A 21,060-nucleotide genomic window follows, 5' to 3' on the forward strand; every position below is an offset into this window, starting at 1 on the left:
CCTTTGCCTCATGGTCAGCATGTGAGTAGCCTTGTTCGCTTGATATTGCACGATGTGTGGAGTCAAGGCTGGCCCCAGTTTGACATAGGCCCCTCTGTTACTGCCAACTTCATAGTAGTTGGAGGCAGAAAAGATGGTTAACACCTAAATCAAAGGAGAAGAGAGACAAGAATTCAGGTTCACTGAAGAACTCTTTGCCCTCAATCCTAGAGGGCCCAACCCAATTTCAGAGGCTGCTATTTTGTCCTTGAGCTCACCAATGGGTATTTTTTAAGTCATTAATCCTACTAGGACAGTTAGTTGTGATCAAGTAATAAAAACTTGGATTCTTTTTTTTCTCTTTTTTTAGAGAGAGCAATAGAGAAGTATCAATTTGTTGCTTTACTTAGTTGTACATTGATTACTTCTATGTGCCTTGACCAGGGATCGAACTGGTGACCTGGAGCTCAAGTCAGCAACCTCTGGATTAAGCTGGTCACCACAGGGTTGAACCAGCAATGCTGGGCTCACGCCATCAACCTTTGGTTTTGAACTGGTGATCTTGGCATTCTGGGTCGATATTATATCCACTGTGCCACCACCAGTCAAGCAAAACTTGAATTCTGATCCACAATATATTTTCTTCACATTTTTATCCCAAGTAAAAATAGTAGGGGTCATAGAAAAAACTTCGTCGATTCACCTTAGAGGCAAACTAAGTCTAATAAACTGGGACAGCCATTACAACTAGCAAGCAAATCAGTTACTAGCTGGTGTGAGGCCTCAAAGCATTGTGCCCCATAAAGTTGTGCCCCCTGAGATGCTCTCTGGAAAAGTTTCCATTGTCAATACATTGGGAAATGCTAGACACTGTATCTTTTCTTGGAAATTTACAATGCATATAGGAAATTAAAGATTCCTAGAAGTCCTGCAATAAAGAAACTTATATAAGCATTTAACCAAACATTTCTTACATTACTTGATCTTAAAAAATATATATTTTTCATGGAAACCTCTTATTCGCCTGCCGAGTTAGTATTCCTAGGAATACTCTTACCCTACAGCGGTTCTCAACCTGTGGGTCGCAACCCCGGCAGGGGTCGAATGACCAAAACACAGGGGTTGTCTAAAGCCATCAGAAAATACATATTTCTGATGGCTTTAGCCGCTGAGAAGCCGCGCTACTGTCTGCAGCAGCGCTATTCAGCTTGAACGCACGCTGTTATGGACGTGCGTTCCAAACTGAATGCCTGCAGTCATGCGCAGACGTGATTGCATCATTGTCTGGGGCCTAAGGGGTGAGGGGAGCGGGGGGACACCCCACAGTCCATAGCAGCACATTACGTCCGGTGCTTGCTGACGTCATCAGTGGGCAGGTACAGCAAGCGCAGGACAGAAGCCTAGGAGGCGGAGAGGCAATGAGAATACATAATGCATATCAGGTATTTACATTCCAAATCATAACTGTAGCAAAATTACAGTTATGAAGTAGCCACCAAAATTATTTTTTGGTTTGGGGTCACCGCAACATGAGGAACTAATTGTATTACAGGGTCACGGCATTAGAAAGGTTGAGAACCACTGCCCTACTGGCATTAACCTAGGCAAACATTGCAAAATTTAGAGATGCCCAAAGATCAATCATGACATTAATAAGACTATGAGAAGACAACCCAGAGTCCCTGCCTGGGCGCAGTGCAGAAACCCTGGTGCCCTGGAGTGTTATTTGAGACACGTGACAGTGAGCAGTGTGACTTAAAGAACAGAGGTGTGGCTGGGAAAACTCCAGGCCACATCTCCGTCCCTGGAAGGGGAGCACACTTCCTCCTGCTCTCCTCTCAGGGTACTGGGGAGCAGTGACCTCAATCAAACCATGAGTTTTAAAGGGGCTATTTTCAGGGATCAATGACTGTGAGAGACTAGTTACTTGAGCAGGTGGATAAAAAATATAAGGCACAGTTGATTGCGAAACGCCTTCGTTCATCCAGGTCTGGAGGAGCAGCAGAGCAATAGGGAGCACCCTTGCGATACTGCAGAGCGTTTTCCCACCTTGCGATTGTGGCAGAATTCATAGCCTTCCGGTTTGCACTCGTGTGAGCGGATCAGATATTGGAGGTTGTATTTCTGTAACAACTCTTTTGTCACATTTGGCCCAAAATAACAGCCTCCTCCTCGAACAGTGTTGGCCTTGCAGCCCTCCTGAGCCATGGGATCACTCCACAGTATATCTACAACCTGGAGAGAACAAGAGATGGTGTCTTTCCTAAAAACTAGACAGATATTCATTCAATCATTCCTATAGAAAAGGAAGAGGGAGGAGAGGTGGAAGAGCAGGAGGAGCAGGAGAAGAGGAAGAAGGTAAAAATACTGGAATAAAAATAAGTGAATAAATGTTCTTACAATCAATAGTTGGCATACGTTTATATTTTGGACTTCTCTAGTTCCTGAATTTTTTATTACTCACAAAATGAACATGTGCATGTGCATATTATTTGACAAGTATATACCCACTCTCTTTAAAATAAATTTATTTGGGCCCTGGCCAGTTGGCTCAGCGGTAGAGTGTCAGCCTGGCGTGCAGGGGACCCGGGTTTGATTCCCGGCCAGGGCACATAGGAGAAGCGCCCATTTGCTTCTCCACCCCCACCCCCTCCTTCCTCTCTGTCTCTCTCTTCCCCTCCCGCAGCGAGGCTCCATTGGAGCAAAGATGGCCCGGGCGATGGGGATGGCTCCTTGGCCTCTGCCCCAGGCGCTAGAGTGGCTCTGGTCGCGGCAGAGCGACGCCCCGGAGGGGCAGAGCATCGTCCCCCTGGTGGTCAGAGCGTCACCCCTGGTGGGCGTGCCGGGTGGATCCCGGTCGGGCGCATGCGGGAGTCTGACTGTCCCTCCCCGTTTCCAGCTTCAGAAAATATAAATAAATAAATAAATAAATAAAATCTTATTTGAAAGCTCAATACATAAAAGAGATTTCTAAAAGGAGCTGCTCTGATAGAAGCTTTGACCTTGGCCAGTAGCCTTCAGTCAACACCAGTTCTCCAGGCTCCAGGACATTTGTCCCAAAGAGAAGGCAGAAGTCCTGGGACTGACAAGGGGGTCCCTCCTGCAGCCTTCACGGAACCCAGATGTGGTCCTGGTAAAGTACAATGGGACATTTTATTTCTTAAGTAATTTCAGAATCTATAAAAGAATTTGCAGAAGAACTGAACAATTTTCCTAGCAATCAGATTCCAATCTAGTCTATTGTTACCTCCCAGGAAACACTGGCAGCCAGTCTCACACAACTCATGAACTAATTGGGTGCATTTTGGTGGTTGACACCTAATACTTTCTGAAATGTATTTTTAAGGGAAAGAATGCATTTGATTTGTAAATATCAGTGCATTATTATTGAGTCATGTTTTGCAAAACAAGAAGCTTGCATTTCAGAATGTTGGTTCTAAGCGGATGTTGAAGGCCATGTTGATGACTCAGGGAGAGTGTAACTTAAACTCACCATCTCTCCTTCTGAGGTTTTCAGAGGCATTGTTGGCTGAAGCTCCACCTCTTTCTCACCATTCTCTACCCAATCAGCAAGTTCTATTCTTATTAGCCTTTAAATAATTCTGAATTCTTCCCTTTTTGTTATTGGAAGAACCATAAGAAATTACTGGTTGAATACTAGCAAGTTTACATAGTCCTATTAACCTACTACACAAGATCACCATCATCATCCTCACTTGGATTACAACAGTCTCTTATGAGGTCTCTGCCACAGTCCTGCCCTAGTGAAATGGGCCCCCACTTGGCTGCCAGTCAGCCGCAGGCCTACTTTAAAGACACTGCGTGTTTGGTTCTAGACTACCACAATGAATCAAGCTGTAATCTTTTTGCTGATGGAGGCTCTTGCCTTCAACTGGTAAAAAAAAAAGCAACATCTGTGGGGCACAATAAGGTGGAGTACACTAAAAATGAGGTGTGCCTCTATTTTGGCCAGCACTGTGAAGACCTCTTCAGTATCCATTCTTCTTCCTTTTTATTTTTTGTGACAGAGACAGAGAGAGGGACAGATAGGGACAGACAGGAAGGGAGAGAAATGAGAAACATCAATTCTTCATTGCGGCTCCTTAGTTGTTTATTGATTGCTTTCTCAAATGTGCCTTGACCAGGGGACTACAGCAGAGTGAGTGAGCCCTTGCTCAAGCCGGTGACCTCGGGGTTTCAAACCTGGGTCCTCTGCATCCCAGTTCGACACTCTATCCACTGCGCCACCGCCTGGTCAGGATTCGCTCTTCTTCCTTGCTAACAAAATTCTGGTTGTATGTTCAGGATGGCAATGTGCCAAGCTAAATACCTGCTTCTGCAGCCTCGCCTGCAGCTAGGGGTAGCCATGCGACAGGTTCTGCAGATTTGGCCTCCGGCTGCCTGGTTAGGAACAGAAGCTACTGACTTTGGCTTTGAGCTATAGCAGCCATCTTTCTGATATATTAAAACAAACCAACCAACCAACCAAAACCAAAACATATAATAGCATCCAAGAAATCTTGGCTTACCTTTTACTCCAGAGATGCTAGGTCACTAAGACAAGTTTATTCAGGCAACAGAGCCTACCTACTGTATCTTCCCACCCTTCATAAAACTCTAAGCTATATGAGCCAAATACTAAGTATCTTCTGGGTTGTTCTAACCCCAGGGATAGAGAAAAAGAGGCCAAAAAAATAATACCCTGAATTTACATGGAAAGATGGGATTTGATCTGTTTTTTTTTAAACCCATGGTCCCTCCTGATGGCAGCCAAATTCTAGGGAGCAGTGCCTGGCCACACCCACCTGCCTCCACTCCTCCTGAGTGGGCCCCAGCAGCTCCCCAGCCTCAGAGTCGGCTCCGGACGTGGACACCCAGGGCTCCTCCTTCTCCTTGATGGCGGGGAAGCCTGCCTGCTGCCGGCACCTCTCCAGCTCCAGGTCCACGGAGCGCCTCACCCGCCGGGAGAGCTCCCGGGGGTCCACGGGGCCGCTGCAGGGGACGCTGGAGGAGCGCCCGGCTTTGTGGGCCTTGTGGGCGCTGAGGCGAAGGGGCGAGGACGGGAGAGAGCGGCTTTGGGGGAGAAACCACGGGGCCGGTCTCGCTGCAGAGCTTGTCCGCTTGGCTTTTCCCTTCTTCTCCTCCTGCTTCTTGTTCTCTTTTCTTGTTTTGTACCTCAAGGTGGAAACAATCTACAAATAGCCAGAAGACACACAGATGGGGAATGAGACCAGAGGTCCCTTCTGAGGAGCACTTCGCCTCAGCTCACTGCTTCTCCCATTGGGGCCCACAGACAAGGGCTGGTCTGTGAGCAGCTTGCCCTCGCCCGGGACAAGACAGGCACAGAACGTGAGAGGGAGTCTTTAGAAACATTTATAGCCATTTGATATTGTTATGACATTCAAGCACATGATCAGTAGGCTTATAGTTTTTGTTTGAATTTCATTTTTCTAGTAATCACATATGTTGTAGTTTACAAAAGCCATCAACCTGGGACAAGTTAGAAATTTATAAAACCTGGTCCTTCACCACAGATGATGTGATACATGTAACCTACATCATGATTTCTCTCTGGGAGTCTAGTGAGTTTTAGACAAGGATGAGAAAGGGCGCCTCTCTCGGGAAAGCGAGCCCTTGCCACCTTTCTGTTGTTTCACAGACATTAAAGGAGAGGAGAAGAAATGCAGCTCATGGTTGGGAAATGTTGGAATAGGAAAATCTTGACACTTGCTATGGGGTCACATTTTACAGGAAGTGCTATCTTACCTGTTATCTCACCTGTTGAGGAAGGACAGGGCAGGGGAAGGGAATAATTCTTTTAGCCTAACCAGGAAAGGGGACTGGAGTACGGGCCCTCTCACTGACTCAGAGCCATCATGGTACTGAGACCAGGCTGAGTACATAAGGGACACAAGCAGAAAGAATTCTGACCACAGGAAAGAGAGGAGTCAGGCCACAGAGCAGAGATGTGGCATTAAGCAGCCATTCCTGGCATGTCTGAGTGCCACAGTGAAAACTGAGGGACACGACTTCCACAAGGGTATCAATGATAAAGGTCTGGTTCACAGCAGGATCTCTGTGCAAGCACATAATCAAAGAACAAGAACCTTCTGCAAAAAGATATAAGAACTGCCACACCACACCAGAAAGCCATGTCCTGGTGTAGACTGGCTTAGGGTAAGATCAGGGAAGCACACTCAGAGAGGGTCAGCAGAACCTGAGTGATGTGTGAAGGGAATTCAGAGCAAAGAGAATAGAACAGAGATTACTAACATTGGACAAGAGCTGCTTATTTCCTGAGCAGTTCCAGCCCTGGGCACTGAGAGAGAAAGGCCACAAAATGTGGACAGACTCATAATCACCTCATGCTCTTCTCACTGCCAACTTACATGGAGGGCCAGACCATCAGTCCCACCCCTTCTGACCCTCAGGTAACTTTACTTTAAGAATGTTATTATTTGCTCTAAGAGGCATCCTTAACTTTGAATCTTAAGGAGAATGACACTGTTAATATTGAGAGAGCTCTTTCCAAATAGGTGCTATCCTGGGGACTTTACATGAATTAATGGATAATCCCCAGGCCATCCCTATAAGACAGCATCCTTATTTATAGTTTTACCTGAATTAATTGATTAGTCCACACACGCCTATGAGATAGCATCCTTATTTATAGTAGAGATACGAAAATTGAGGCACAGAGATACCAAGACTGTACCAGGACTGAATCCAGATAAGCAACCCCATAACTAATTTTCTTTGTGCTTTCTTCTCAAGTGGTCCCTGGACTCTGTACAGATCACTACATCACCCCTCCCCAGAGATCTGCAAACTAACTGGTAGGCAGTTAGCTTTTTGCTAACTTACAGAAAACACACTGTCCTCTAGCATTCTTTGCCAAAATTCCTACTTCTCCTATGTTTACATAATTAAATATAATTCTTCCCATGAGATAATCTGCTCTGCTGTGACTTGTTGTCCCTACCTGGATGCAACTGAGTAGAACGGTTTGAATTGAAAAAAAAAAAAATTGAGGTGCCAGACAACATGCAGAATTGACAAAGGAAATCACTAAGAGCTGGTTTTATATCACCTGGGACCCTCCTTCTCTGTCAAGTACATGAAAGGGTTGAGGGGCTTTTGGAGAGAACTACTGAAAATTCAACAGGCCTCCCCTCTTCCACCTCTGCCAAGGGGTTCACCTTTTCCCTTTCTGACACTGAGTTTGGTATGCGGGGACACCTAACTCCTCTTTTAGTCATCAGACCATGAGGAGCCAGAGTCAAACCTAATAGATAGGACATGAATCCAGAAACCTCAGACCTGAAGCCGGATGCAAGTATTGGATGAGACTTGAGTGTAGACTCCCTTGGAAAAGGGATGAGCATGGCTCTATGTGTGGGAAGAAAAGCATGCATCAAAATCTGGGGAGCCACAGGAGAGACTAAGGAGTATTGCTACCCCAACATCTGTCTGCCCTTCTTCCTTAGAAATAGAAACCCACATTCTTACAGATACCGCCTGAAATAAAGATGACACTTTCCAACCTGCCTTTCAGCAAAGTGTTGACATATGACAAAGTTCTGAACAGAAATATGAACAGAAATCATGTGTACAAGTAACAGCCCTTAAAGGGAAGAAACATGCCTTTCTTCCGCTCTTTAATTTATGCTGGCTGGGATGGGGTCGTGATGGCTGGAGCTCAAGTAGCCATGTTGGTCCAGGATGCAACATGGTGTAGCAGCAACAGACCAGGAACCTGCAGCTCTAATAGCTTTGGGGTGTTATTCTACCAGGGCTGGACTACTTGCCTCCAGCTTTTATTTACATGAGAAAGAAATGAACATTAAGCCATTGTTATTTGAAGTTTTCTGCCACTTAAGCCAAATGCCATTAATATTATTTCCACTTCTTGAGTATAACTTTTGTAAGGCAGATATGCACATATATTTTCATTTTATTCTCACAACATCTATGATATAGTTATTCATATCCCTATTATACAGATTTGGAAACTGGGGTTACACTAAATTTAGTAACTTGTTCAGTTCACATAACTATAAGTAACAGAACAGTCTCCTTTGAATCTTAGACTCTTACATTTTAATAGTATCTTATGGCTTCGCTACTCCAGTTGTGATTGGATTGGGGATGAAAACACATGGCTCTAGTTCTCCACTATTGTATCCATAGCAAATACCACTAGTTGGTCATAGCACGCTTGCTCCCTGAGCCTGGCTGTGGATTCTCAGTCTTTCCTTTTTTAAATGGTCTAATGCAGTGATTTTCAACCGGTGTGCCACAAGAATTTTTAAACCATGCAATACGTGGCCCTGGCCGGTTGGCTCAGTGGTAGAGCATTGGCCTGGCGTGTAGAAGTCCCAGGTTCGATTCCCGGCCAGGGCACACAGGAGAAGCGCCCATTTGCTTCTCCACCCCTCCCCCTCTCCTTCCTCTCTGTCTCTCTCTTCCCCTCCCGCAGACGAGGCTCCATTGGAGCAAAGATGGCCCGGGCGCTGGGGATGGCTCCTTGGCCTCTGCCCCAGGCACTAGAGTGGCTCTGGTTGCGGCAGAGCGACGCCCCGGAGGGGCAGAGCATCGCCCCCTGGTGGGCAGAGCGTCGCCCCCTGGTGGGCGTGCCGGGTGGATCCCGGTCAGGCACATGCGGGAGTCTGTCTGACTGTCTCTCCCGGTTTCTAGCTTCAGAAAAATACAAAAAAAAAAAAAAACATGCAATACGTGACTATTTAGTCAGGGGTACTGACCTCTTTTTCCTTCCATTGTCAAATAAAGAAATGACAACAGCCAACCCAACAACAGCCTTCTAGTGTGAATGCATTAAAATTATACCTATTTTTTCTCAGATCAGTAAAAAATGTATTTTTTGGTGTGTTGCAGAATTTTATTAACTAGTTTATGTGTGCCATGAGATGAAAAAATTGAAAATCATTTGTCTAATGGTTTCTCTTAACAGCCCTTTTTAGTCAACTGGAGTCAGAATGCAAGTTGACATTTATTTTACGTTGATAGTGACACTGGGCATTTTGGTAAAATTTGCACTATTTCATTAGCAGGCAGTACCTTGTGCCTGTCTAGTTTAGACAAAAGCTCTAGGTCAGTCGTGTCTGACACTCCACCATGAAGAACCAGGACTTTCTCATCAACCAGAGTGGCCAGCGGAAGCCAGCAGAAAACATCTTGCAGTATCTTTAGTATTTTCTTGCCATGCGTCTGAAAAATGATATGAATAAGATATTAAATTAAATAATTCACTCAGCTTTTCTGAACTAAGAGAAGCTTTTGTTTTTAGTGGCAGCGCACCTTATATTTATGCATTACTTCCTTGGTGAAGCCGTATCTAGATTTAGAAGCAAAAATAGATATTAAATTTAGCGACAAGAGTTATGAGACAATTGCATTTTTATAAAATGCATATTCTATATACATGTACTTAACTATATAGAAAAACACTAATCACCAAAATGTTTACAATTATAACATTATCACTGGGTAGTCAAATTATCATACATTTTCATTTTCTTCCTTTTGTTTACTATATTTCTTATTTTTTCTATAGTTAACTTTTATTGTTTCTATAATGAAGAGTAGGGATATGTGAAAAAATTTAATGGTTTTATTTGAATAGTAGGATAATGTATACATTTTTAAAAAATATTTTTAAATGTTATATGTTGTGTATTATATTTTACAAAATTGAAAAAGTACTTTTAAAAACATCCAACATAGCCCTGGTCAGTTGGCTCCGCAGTAGAGTGTTGACCCAGTGTGTGGAAATTCTAGGTTCAATTCCCAGTCAGGGCACACAGGAGAAGTGACCATCTACTTCTCCACCCTTCACCCTCCTCCTCCTTCTCTCTCTCTCTCCTTTCTTCTCCCCAGCCATGGCTTGAATGGTTTGAGAGAGCTAGTCCTGGGCACTGGGGATGGGTCCATGGTGTCACCTCAGGGTGCTAAAATAGCTTGGTTGCCAAGCAACAGAGCAGTGACCCCAGATGGACAGAGCATAACCTCCTAGTGGGCATGCCAGGTGAATCCCAGTTGGAGCACATGTGGGAGTCTGTCTCTCTGACTCCCTGCTTCTCACTTAATATTTTTTAAAAAAAGCATCCAACATATAAGAAGCTGTGACAAAAATAACTTTTAACAATTGCAACAAGTAAATATCAAATACCCAAGCTTGTTTTTGTTTGTACCGTAAGTTCACCATATGGTCTTCATGGTTTCCTCGGTTAAGATGGAACTCTTTTGGGTAAACCAACATGAAGGCAAAAAGAACCATCAGGATCTCTACAGAATCCTTGCCTCGATCCACAAAATCACCGTTGAACACATAGGCTCGCTCTGGTGATGGGAGGCCATTCTTCCCAACAAGGAGGTAAGTCCAAGAAGAGGCAGAGAAAGAAGGGAGTAGGAAATCAGATTAAGCCAACATGTAGCTGACGGTTACATCTTATCTAACACCAGTTCTGAGTTTTCTGGCTCTCCTCCAAACGTGAAGTATCAATAGAAACTGGAAATATTTTCATTAGTCTTATATCAATATTTCCTTTTCAACCAGACTTAGGTTATGACATGCTCATCAAAATAAACGCTGTATACAAAGCGAGAGTGTTGCCATGCGGTATGTGCAAAGGGCACTGAACTTGTGATCCAAAAGTCAATTTTAAGTTCCAGCTGCACTATCTTTAATTAACAATAACAATTGCCATAAATTTCTTCAGGATTAAATAAGACAATAAATGGCAAGATGCTTTGGGAAATAAAGTATCTATGTGAAGTTATATTACATTAATATAATATTCATATGTACTATTATATGCTCTACATTTCAAAATTAAAAATGATACAAAAATAACTTTCAATTGCTTTGATAACAAGTAATTTTCTTAATTTGAAAAAAAGGAAATCAATTGTTGAATAATGGTTCTTTCTCTTTATTAACCTCAGATTTTGTATTTTTTGAACAGTTTACAAAAATACAGTAGAATATAATGCAATGCTGGCTTTTATATTATATATTTGCTACTATGTATTCTAATATTTCCTATATGTAAAAATATACTATGTATATTTAATATTTTTTAAATCCTAGCAATACTTAATAATTTATTCAATAGAAGCTATAATACAAGTACTAAATTAAACCTCAGAGCAAGACAGGAACTTAAACTGAACATTCATACCTTATAAAATATAAATATTAAGTCATCCAACTGGCCGTGTAGATCTCCTAACAAAAACAGAAAAAGAATAGCAGTTTTGATTGGTCCTTACCACTGTTTCTCAATTTTTACTATAAAAAAGGAAATACCCAGAAAAATATGGCAAGTTTAAGAAACGTATGGTTCCTCACTTTTTCATGTTTCCTTGTTGCAAGGATAGTTAATATTGAAAGCAGAAAGCACAATAATTTTCCTGTGTGATTATCCTAAACAGTAAACAACCTATGTTCTTATGAAGCAAAGATGGGACGGGACAGCACAGGGTTGCAAATCCAGGTGAGAACGGGGGACATTTTGCCCTATTCAATACAGGATGCTACAACTCACTGATGGGCCGGTCTGACAAGATATTTCAGGAGAAGTTGGAAATCTGGATTTTAAATGAAATCCTTTAATTTTCAAATATTGAAAACTAATTTTAAATTTTTTAGACCATTTCAGGACCAACCTATAGGCTGTATATAGCCTAGAAGGGCCTTATTATGACCCCTGATGTACCCCAGTCGGCCTCCCTTAAGTTCCAGTTTGGGGCGTCAATCTCTAAGGGATGTAAAAACATCACTGAAGGTATAAGGAGATGGAGAAAATTGTCAGTACCAGGATTTCTGCCTGGGCAAACATATGTGAATGGCAGGAATAATTCACTAGGCCTTCGGCCTGGTCAACTAACAGTAAATAAAACTGTTCTAACAAGGGAGGGCCTGGCTATTTGCAGGGCTTTTGTTCTGAATGAAGAACATGAGTTTGGGGTCAGATACGAATTGCTTGGGACAATCAAGCAGAGGCTGGGCCCTGTGGCCTCACAGTCCTTCAGTGCACCACCTCTACATCAGTGGAGCAAACACGGGATTGCTCTCGGTGTGAAGGAGGGCACTGGGCTATTGAGCCCCCCCATCCTCTTCCCTCCTCCCCATCACAGGCAGAGATTTCCTGTTCGCGTCTAGCATATGAATCCATTTCAGAAACAGCTCTTACCGCACACTGTGATCTCCTCGCTGTAGCAGGTCGAGACCCGGTTGATGTTCGGCAGTTGCATCAGATGTTTTCTGGTTTCATGCAAAAGATTCAAGACGTAGCGAGCATGTAGCTGCTACTAGGAGGAAGAAGAGGAGGCAATACAGCACTGATATTTCTGAGGGAAGATGGGCCCCACAATCATCTAAGACCCCAAAAGTGACCCTAGTCAACTGCCCCTGGGACCCTAAGGCCAGATCTTTTCTTCCACCTTGTTTCTGCTTTTCACCATCACACAAACGTTGAACTAATTTCCTTTATCTGCTCTATGAAAGCTTCCCTTGCCTTCAGCTGGGGGGAAGCACATGATTGTCTCAGCGAAGAACGAATAAGTATATGCATGTTGATGGTACTGAGCCATGCTGACATGAGTGGGGAAATCTCCCCAACTCCTCCTGCAGTGAATAAATTCATATGAAAGAGAAGGATTAGAATCTGGCCTAGAGCCAGAATCTGACCGCTTCTCACCCCCTCTGCCTCTACCACCAGCGTTTTAAGCCGCTTCACCTTTTGCCTGGACTATGCAGTCAGTAGTCTCCTGATTGGTCTCCCTGCTCTAGCCCTTACTCTCTATGCTCAGAATGATTATTTTAAAAAGAAAGCTGGAAGATAGCATTCCTGTGCTCAATGTCTCTCCATCTCTTTCAGAATAAAAGTTCACTCCCTTTCCTCTTTGTCTCCACCTGCAGTCACAGTGGCCTTCCCGAGGTCCCTGGGCAGTCCAGGCAAGGTCCTGCCTTGTTGTTGTTCCCTTTCCAGTTGTTCCCTCTGCCTGAAAGCTCTTCCTCACGCGTCCACCCGCGCACTCCCTCACCACCTTGGACCTCTGCTCAGAAACCGCCTTCTCAGTGCCGGTTCCCAGACCGCTCTGCAAAATCGCCATCTCCCACCCAGACCTTACTTTATTCTTCTGCATAGCTCTTACTACTTCCTAATACACATAATTTACTTGGAGGCTGGTGAAGTAACAATAAGTACACTGTTCTAACAAGGGAGGCTCTGGCTATTAACAGGGATTCTGTTCTGAATGGAGAGAATGAGTATATAATTTATTCATTTATTGTTGTTTTTATTTGTGTGTCTGTCCACTAGAATGTCAGTCCCATGAGGGCAGGGATTTGTGTCTGTCTTGCTCACTGCTGTATTCCCAGTGCCCAGACAGTGCCGGCTCACAGTGGTGCTCAATAATTGTCTGCAGGATGAATGAACAGAGGAGATTAAATGACTAGGAGAAGTTTTCAGTGCACAGGAACTGGTCCTGGCTAAGCAAAGGGGGAGCAGAATCTCTCTAGTGGACCCATGACATAAACACCCTAAATTCAGGGCCATTCCCTCTGCGCTGGTCTGCTCTCCCTCTGCACATGCTGTGGAGTTGGGGTAGCTCAGGTTCTCAGGTGAGCTTACTTGTTTCAATCTGAAAGCTTCCACCAGGGCAGTTGCATGGTCAGGAAGGAGTGGGAAGGAGAGGCGTGGCCCTGGGTAATTGTCCGGCACCTCTATGGATTCATAGTCGCTGTATTTCTCCATCTCGGAGTCTCGGGGGACTCTCTCCTCAGTGAACATGCGGTTCAGGAAGTCCCCTAGTCAGGACAGAAAGGGTGGCCGGCTTACAATCAGGCTCGCAATCAGTCCACAAGCAGGACAGAACAGTCTTGGACTGTACGGTAAGTCCTCACTTAATGTTGTCGATAGGTTCAGTGACTTTCAGTGAAACATACAAGAAAACCAGTTTTACTATAGGCTAATTGAAATAAATACGAGTTAAGTTCCTACAGAATCTTCTCAACCTTATTTCAAAAGGACATTAAATGAAACAACATTATTTGAGGACCTGCTGTACTTAAGGTGGGACCCGGCCAGTCTGGCATCAGCCCCCACACAGGAACAGGAGAGAAAAGGGGAAAGTGATGACACGTTAGGATGGGCAGGGGCAAAGGTTATGTCCGATGGCAATTCCATTCTACTTTTGTTTGTAAAGATTGAGATTTGTCAGACTTAGAAAGGGAGGACATTTAGGGACCTGGGTTTGTTAAGAAAGGGGAAAGTCATGGTGGGAAAGTTCGCAGTGAATGTGGCAGGTGCCTCCCTCCTCTCAGTGCCCTTCAGGCAATTCCCACTGCCTGGCCCTGCATCTCCAGCCTGAGGGGTTTTTCCCGGATCCACAGGGAGTCCTCCTGTCTGTCCCTCCCAGCAGCCTTCAACCAATGACTTTCAGGAGCTGCCATATAAAGTTTCCAGTTCCCTCTGCCTTCAGGTGGGATCATTCCCAGGCTCTATTACACTATTTCCCAGGCAGACTGACTTGCTGGCTTAGTAGCCCACCCTTGCTTGGCTCCCTTCCCTTCCCTTCCCTTCCCTTCCCTTCCCTTCCCTTCCCTTCCCTTCCCTTCCCTTCCCTTCCCAGAATCCCTTCCTACTCCCTCCCCACCCACCTTGTTTCTTAAATTTAACAAATAAAATCCTTGCACTCAAAACCGTTGGTCTTCAGGTGTGCTTCTGGGAGAACCCAGGATACAAGTCCACTCTACCATTGATTTGTTGTCCTTCCTGCTGTGCTGGACTGTCCCCAGATTCACTTTTTCACTCCCTGTGCACGCCCCACCGCACCTGCAGATCTGTGACCCAGAGAGAGGAGGACATGCCGTGTGGCAGCTCATACTCACTCTCATTGTGGCTGCTGGGGGTGAAGCGATCCACCAGGTAGCTGAAGAAATCGTGCAGCTGCGGAAGAAACCAAGGAGACACGGCGTTAGAGATGAGTGAGAAGAGCACCCAGGAGTGAGCGGTCCAGACTGGCTGCGCCTGGGCCTTGCCGCCCAGGGGCTGGAGGCAGAGCTGGGGGCAGCCCCACCGCACACCCGCCTCCGCCGCACCTGGCCCTGGTCCTGCTGCACAGCGTACTCGATGGACTGGAAGATGCTCCAGGTGCACTGCCGCCTCATCTCCAGGCGTGCCATGTAGCGCCGGTACCACCGCTGGATCAGGGCCGCTGCCTTGAAGGCTGTGTGTGACACGGAGGGAGAAGCAACCCTGTGAGCTGGGCTCCTGGGCCTGGGGGGAGGTGAGGGGCGCCTCCCCGCTGTGATGTGGGGACGAGGTGGTGGGGGAGCACTACGCGTTGCCGCCGGTAGGGAGACCGTGCCTTCCTACTGGCCGGGGTGCTCTGTGCCCTATTCATGCCTCCCCCACTTCCATTCTGACCTCTTATACTCATATCCCTGCAGGGTTATTGGAATTCCCACTTTTCAATGAGAACATTTATGAGTAGAGGTAAAAAGGTTGGACCGTCAGGACTGTGAGGCTATGAAAACTGGAGAGATTGCAAGGATGCAGCATCCCTGAAGAGCGGGATAATGCAGGGCTTGGGGTAGGGGACATGCTGACATTATAACAACAGACTGGCTGTCAGGAGGTCTGAGTTCTGCGTCTGAAACTGTTCGGACCCTCTATGTGGCCTCAGGTGAGGCACCCTCATGGGCTTCAATGTCCTCATCTGGAAAAGGTGATGAGCTAGGTGATGACTGGGGAAAACAAAGAATAAAAACACCCAAAGTACTACATGCCGTCAGGTCGGGTGGTGGTAAGTCCTTGCTGGGCTCTGCGCTGGATGTCCTACACCCTGTGGCTGCCCTGCACCCTGTGGCTGCCCTGCACCCTGTGGCTGTCCTACACCCTGTGGCTGCCCTACACCCCTACACCCTGCGGCTGTCCTGCACCCTGCGGCTGTCCTGCACCCTGCGGCTGTCCTACACCCTGTGGCTGTCCTACACCCCTACACCCTGTGGCTGTTCTACACCCTGTGGCTGCCCTGCACCCTGCGGCTGTCCTACACACTGTGGCTGTCCTACACCCTGTGGCTGTCCTACACCCCTACACCCTGTGGCTGTCCTACACCCTGTGGCTGCCCTATACCCCTACACCCTATGGCTGCCCTACACCGTGTGGCTGCCCTACACCGTGTGGCTGCCCTACACCGTGTGGCTGCCCTGCACCCTGTGGCTGTCCTGCACCCTGTGGCTGTCCTACACCCTGTGGCTGCCCTACACCGTGTGGCTGCCCTACACCCTGTGGCTGTCCTACACCCCTACACCCTGTGGCTGCCCTACACCCTGTGGCTGTCCTATACCCCTACACCCTGTGGCTGTCCTACACCCTGTGGCTGTCCTACACCCTGTGGCTGTCCTACACCCCTACAACCTGTGGCTGCCCTACACCCTGTGGCTGCCCTGCACCCTGTGGCTGCCCTACACCCTGACATCCCTGCAGGCGGGAAGTGTCCCCGTCGCAGCACTTCCATGACTGGGCTGACTTCAAGCACATGGCAGCCTTTGTGCTTCTCCTTTTGTCAGGACCTGGTTTAGGTGACTCTTACCACAGGAGGGCATGAGTACCTGTAACTCTTCATGTGGACTTTAGGACCCGTGGTCCAAAGAAGAGGACTGCTAAATACTAAATAACTAGAGTCTTCCTAAGCTCCAAGGCCTGGGTGTGTCACCACTGATAAATGAAGTATTTGTGATAAAGCTGGATTACAAAAGAAAGCCTGCAGGTTCACTCAGGTCAACCTCATGGACAGTAGACAGATTGATTTAATATATTTAGCTTGCATTAGAGAGCTAATACAATTCTTGCTGATTTCCCTAAGAAGGAAGGTGATGGTGGGATGGGGGGGAGGAACCTGGGAGGAATTTAAGCAAAGCTGTAGCTGAATTTGATTTCTTTTTTTTAAATTTTTTTTTGTATTTATTCATTTTTGAGAGAAGAGAGAGTGAGTGAGAGACAGAGGGAGAGAGAGAGAATGGGCGAGGAGCAGGAAGCATCAACTCCCATATGTGCCTTGACCAGGCAGGCCCAGGGTTTTGAACCAGCAACCTCAGTGTTTCAGGTCGATGTTTTATCCACTGCACCACCACAGGTCAGGCTGAATTTGATTTCTTATGAAAAAAAATAACAATGTTCTGCTGTAAATCTTTCTCAAAAGCACTTACTAAATAATAAGTGGTGAGGCTAAAGCTCTATCAATTGAATTCTGTAAATCCATGATCAAATAGTGGAAGAAACACCCAGGATAAGTGCTACAGACTCTTTAGGAACTTGTGGGAAACACACAGATACCTGGACCTCGCCCTAGACTTACAGCACCAGAATCTCTACAGGGAACCCAGAAATTTGCAGTTTTAACAAGCTCCACTTGTGGCTCTTACTTACACTAAAGTGTGAGTGACACTGAGAAATACCACGTCATCAAGGTTCCCAGAAAATGTTGTTTGCTAACAACTTGCCTCAAGCATGTTAGGCAAGGGGAACAGGCAAAACCTCTCTTTCCCTCTTTCTTCTCCCTCCAGGTCTCTCCCTGGGGCCTGGGTTATCTTTAACTGAGATAGGCACTGTGAGGGACAGGATGGTTTTAGATCCTCTACCCCATTCTGCCTTCCCCACAGCACAATACAATACACTTGAGCTCCTCTTGCTCCGGCCATGTGCATACTAAATGCAAGGGTGCAAGTTATAAATGCACCCAGTTGCTAAAACCCCAGATTAAGAACAAGGCAACTACCCGGGGAGAGAGAGGCCAAAGGGCACCAGAGCATCAGATACTGAGTGAAGAGCTGTCTTAGAAATAGAGCCTCCAGCCCCTGAGAATCAGACAAATAACCTGGCTGGGCCCTTTGCAAATCAGACCCACAAAATCATGAGTTTTAGGAGAGTTGGCTATGCAGCATTAGATATTTGGAATAGATATAATAAAAATGTTTTATAAAATTATAAAACAAACAAATCAAAGTAAAAAACATCAATCTCTAAAAATCAAAAGCAAAAGTTAAACCAGTGAATCTGACCATGTATGTGAGTTGGCAGCCACACTGCACAGAAAGGAGTTATTTCAAATGACTTAAAAATTCAGTAATTTGTACATCCCTAGTGGATCTATCTGAAGAACCAGAGAACTATAAGGAAATCTTAAAAAGTTTTCAGTAATCATATTGCTTATAGTATTATTATTATTATTATACTGAAATGATTTTTTATATATTATGGGATAAAGTATATATTCATTCATTAAGGATAAAGAGAAAAGAGATATAAAAGCAATATCAAAGTTGTTAAGTAAAAATATTGTGATCCTAAATATAAATTGGTCATGATAATTTTTTTCCTTTATTTTTTTAATTTTAATTTACTTTTTGTATTTTTCTGAAGTGAGAAGCAGGGAGACAGAAAGACTCCTGCATGTGCCCAACCAGGATCCATCTGGCATGCCCACGGGGGGGGGGGGGGATGATGCTCTGCCCATCTGGGCCGTTGCTCTGTTGCAACTGGAGCCATTCTAGTGCCTGAGGTGGAAGCCATGGAGCCATCCTCAGTGCCTGGGCCAACTTTGCTCCAATGGAGCCTTGGCTGTGAAAGGGGAAGAGAGAGATAGAGAGAAAGGAGAGGGGGAAGGATGGAGAAGCAGATGGGTGCTTCTCCTGTGTGCCTTGGCTGGGAATCGAACCCAGGATTTCCACACGCCAGGTGGACACTCTACCACTGAGCTAGCCGGCCAGGGCCATTTCCATTAAATAATATATATATTGATTTTTTTTCTGGATCTGTCACTAAAATAATGTAGAAACAATAACCAACCAGTAGCAATGAATATCCTACACCTTGGAGAAATAGCTATTCTTGGTATGGGGCCAACAATGTACAAGTTGAGCCTGGAACATGTTGCCAGACTAGGAAAAAAGGACGCCACAAGCTTTCAGAGATGTTCTCATGTAAACAAGGTGCTGTCACCATTTCCTCCCACACCTGTGGCTGCCTCTCCTTGGCCTCCTTTGCTGGCTTAACCTCTTCTACCTGATGCTTAAGTACTGGCTTAAGCACGGCTCTGTCCTAGGCCCTGGTCTCAGATCTGGCTTTACTCTCACCTAGGCTACTTCAGTGACCCTCATGGCTTCAACCACCACCTACACTCTAATGCCTTCCAAATGCACATATCTCTATCCCAATGTTTCCCCCAATTCCAGATTTGAATATGCATATCTGAATATGCCTGTTGAGCACATCCACCTGCATGTCTCATGGGCACCTCAAACCCAGCATGTGTAAACTCATCACCAGTGTGTATAAACTCATCATCTTTCCTCTAGTCAAACTTGGTTCTTCTCCAGCATCAGTAATTTGTAATATTATCATCTGCCCAGTTTTGCTAGCCAGAAAACTGGAGGTCATTCTTGATGCATTCTGCTCCTTCATCCCATACATCCAATCAGTTGGCTTCTGTCAATTCCACCTCCTGAATATTGTGGGAATTTACCCTATTCTCACCATCTCTCCTGCCACCAACTCAAGACATCATCACCTCTAGCTTAGATGACTTTGGTAGCTTCTAAACCAGCGGTAGTCAACCTGGTCCCTTCCGCCCACTTTCCAGCTTTCATGGTGGGCAGTAGCGGAGGAACCAAAGTATAATAAAAAGATAGATTTAACTATAGTAAGTTGTTTTATAAAGATTTATTCTGCCGGCCCTGGCCGGTTGGCTCAGTGGTAGAGCATTGGCCTGGCGTGCAGAAGTCCCAGGTTCGATTCCCGGCCAGGGCACACAGGAGAGGCGCCCATCTGCTTCTCCACCCCTCCCCCTCTCCTTCCTCTCTGTCTCTCTCTTCCCCTCCCGCAGCCGAGGCTCCACTGGAGCAGAGATGGCCCAGGCGCTGGGGATGGCTCCTTGGCCAATGCCCCAGGTGCTAGAGTGGCTCTGGTAGCAGCAGAGCGATGCCCCGGAGGGGCAGAGCATCGCCCCCTGGTGGGCAAAGCATTGCCCCCTGGTGGGCATGCTGGGTGGATCCTGGTCAGGCGCATGCGGGAGTCTGTCTGACTGTCTCTCCCTGTTTCCAGCTTCATAAAAAAAAATTCAAAAAAAAAAAATTTATTCTGCAAAACTTAGCGAAAATCCAACATAAAGTACTTGGTAAGTAATTATTATTATATGCTTTAACTTGCTGTAACTCTGCTTTATAAATTTTATAAAGTAAAGTTACTTCCCTACTTTATAAATCACCATTACTGTGGAACTGGTGGGCGGTTAGAAAATTTTACTACTAACAGAGATACAAAAGTGGGTGGTATGTATAAAAAGGTTGACTACCCCTGGTCTAAACTGTTCTTCCATCTTCTCTATACCCACTCTAATCCTTTCTTTATGGAAACCAGCAGGATCTTTTAAATAAGTGTCTTTTAAATATGAAAATCTTATTATAGAACCCCTATTTTGAATTCTCCAGTGGTTCTTCATGCTTTTAGAATAAAGTTTAAAATTTTACAAGATCTCAGTGATCTGGGCTCTGCCTACCTCAGAGCCTCATGTCATGCCATCCTATCCCATTCACTTCAAACCACTCAGTTCCTTGAATATGCCTCTCTCTTTCCTACCTCGTAACCGTTGTAAGTGCTGTGCCCTCTCCCTGGAGTGCTCTTATGTCCCACTTTTGCCCAACCTATTCCGCTCGCTTGTCCTTGAGTAAATTTTAATTCTGTCAAATACACTTCACCAAGTCCTAAGATACTCAGCTGAATATTCTGCTATTCACATCACAAGAAGAAGCTAATTTTCAAGAATAAGGACAAAAATGTGGTTTCTTGCTTCTGTCCTTCCGTCTTATGCAACATGAGCTTTGGAATACCCAGAGCTAGTTTGGGAGGTGAGAAACACATACCTTTCTCTGCATTCGGGAAAGCAGGATGATGTTGGGTTGAGGTGCCACTTCCCATGGTGTAAGGACAATGTTTCTTAAGGACACAGGTAGCAGGTCCAAGGGAAAGTGAATTGTTTGCTGACGGAAGA

At 45.4% G+C, this 21,060-nt stretch overlaps 1 protein-coding gene across 3 annotated transcripts in view; it reads right to left on the reverse strand.

Moving 5' to 3' along the window:
• Positions 1-21,060, reverse strand: part of PPEF2 (protein phosphatase with EF-hand domain 2) — a 31,816-nt gene extending 10,756 nt beyond the window's left edge. For 2 of the 3 annotated variants that reach the window (XM_066384725.1, XM_066384727.1), the window contains exons 1-12: positions 20,933-21,060; positions 15,107-15,234; positions 14,897-14,954; positions 13,638-13,813; positions 12,195-12,309; positions 11,181-11,227; positions 10,191-10,357; positions 9,298-9,334; positions 9,058-9,207; positions 4,785-5,171; positions 2,029-2,214; positions 2-144 (exon numbers count right to left, since the gene is read on the reverse strand). In XM_066384725.1, coding sequence (XP_066240822.1) covers positions 2-144; positions 2,029-2,214; positions 4,785-5,171; positions 9,058-9,207; positions 9,298-9,334; positions 10,191-10,357; positions 11,181-11,227; positions 12,195-12,309; positions 13,638-13,813; positions 14,897-14,954; positions 15,107-15,234; positions 20,933-20,987 — 1,649 coding nt within the window. In that variant the 5' untranslated portion in view covers positions 20,988-21,060. The remainder of the gene's footprint in view (position 1; positions 145-2,028; positions 2,215-4,784; positions 5,172-9,057; positions 9,208-9,297; positions 9,335-10,190; positions 10,358-11,180; positions 11,228-12,194; positions 12,310-13,637; positions 13,814-14,896; positions 14,955-15,106; positions 15,235-20,932) is intronic. The other variant, XM_066384726.1, reaches the window with a different exon arrangement.

The sequence above is a fragment of the Saccopteryx leptura genome, chromosome 5, assembly GCF_036850995.1.
Source record: "Saccopteryx leptura isolate mSacLep1 chromosome 5, mSacLep1_pri_phased_curated, whole genome shotgun sequence".
In the NCBI taxonomy this organism is placed as follows: Eukaryota; Metazoa; Chordata; class Mammalia; order Chiroptera; family Emballonuridae; genus Saccopteryx; species Saccopteryx leptura.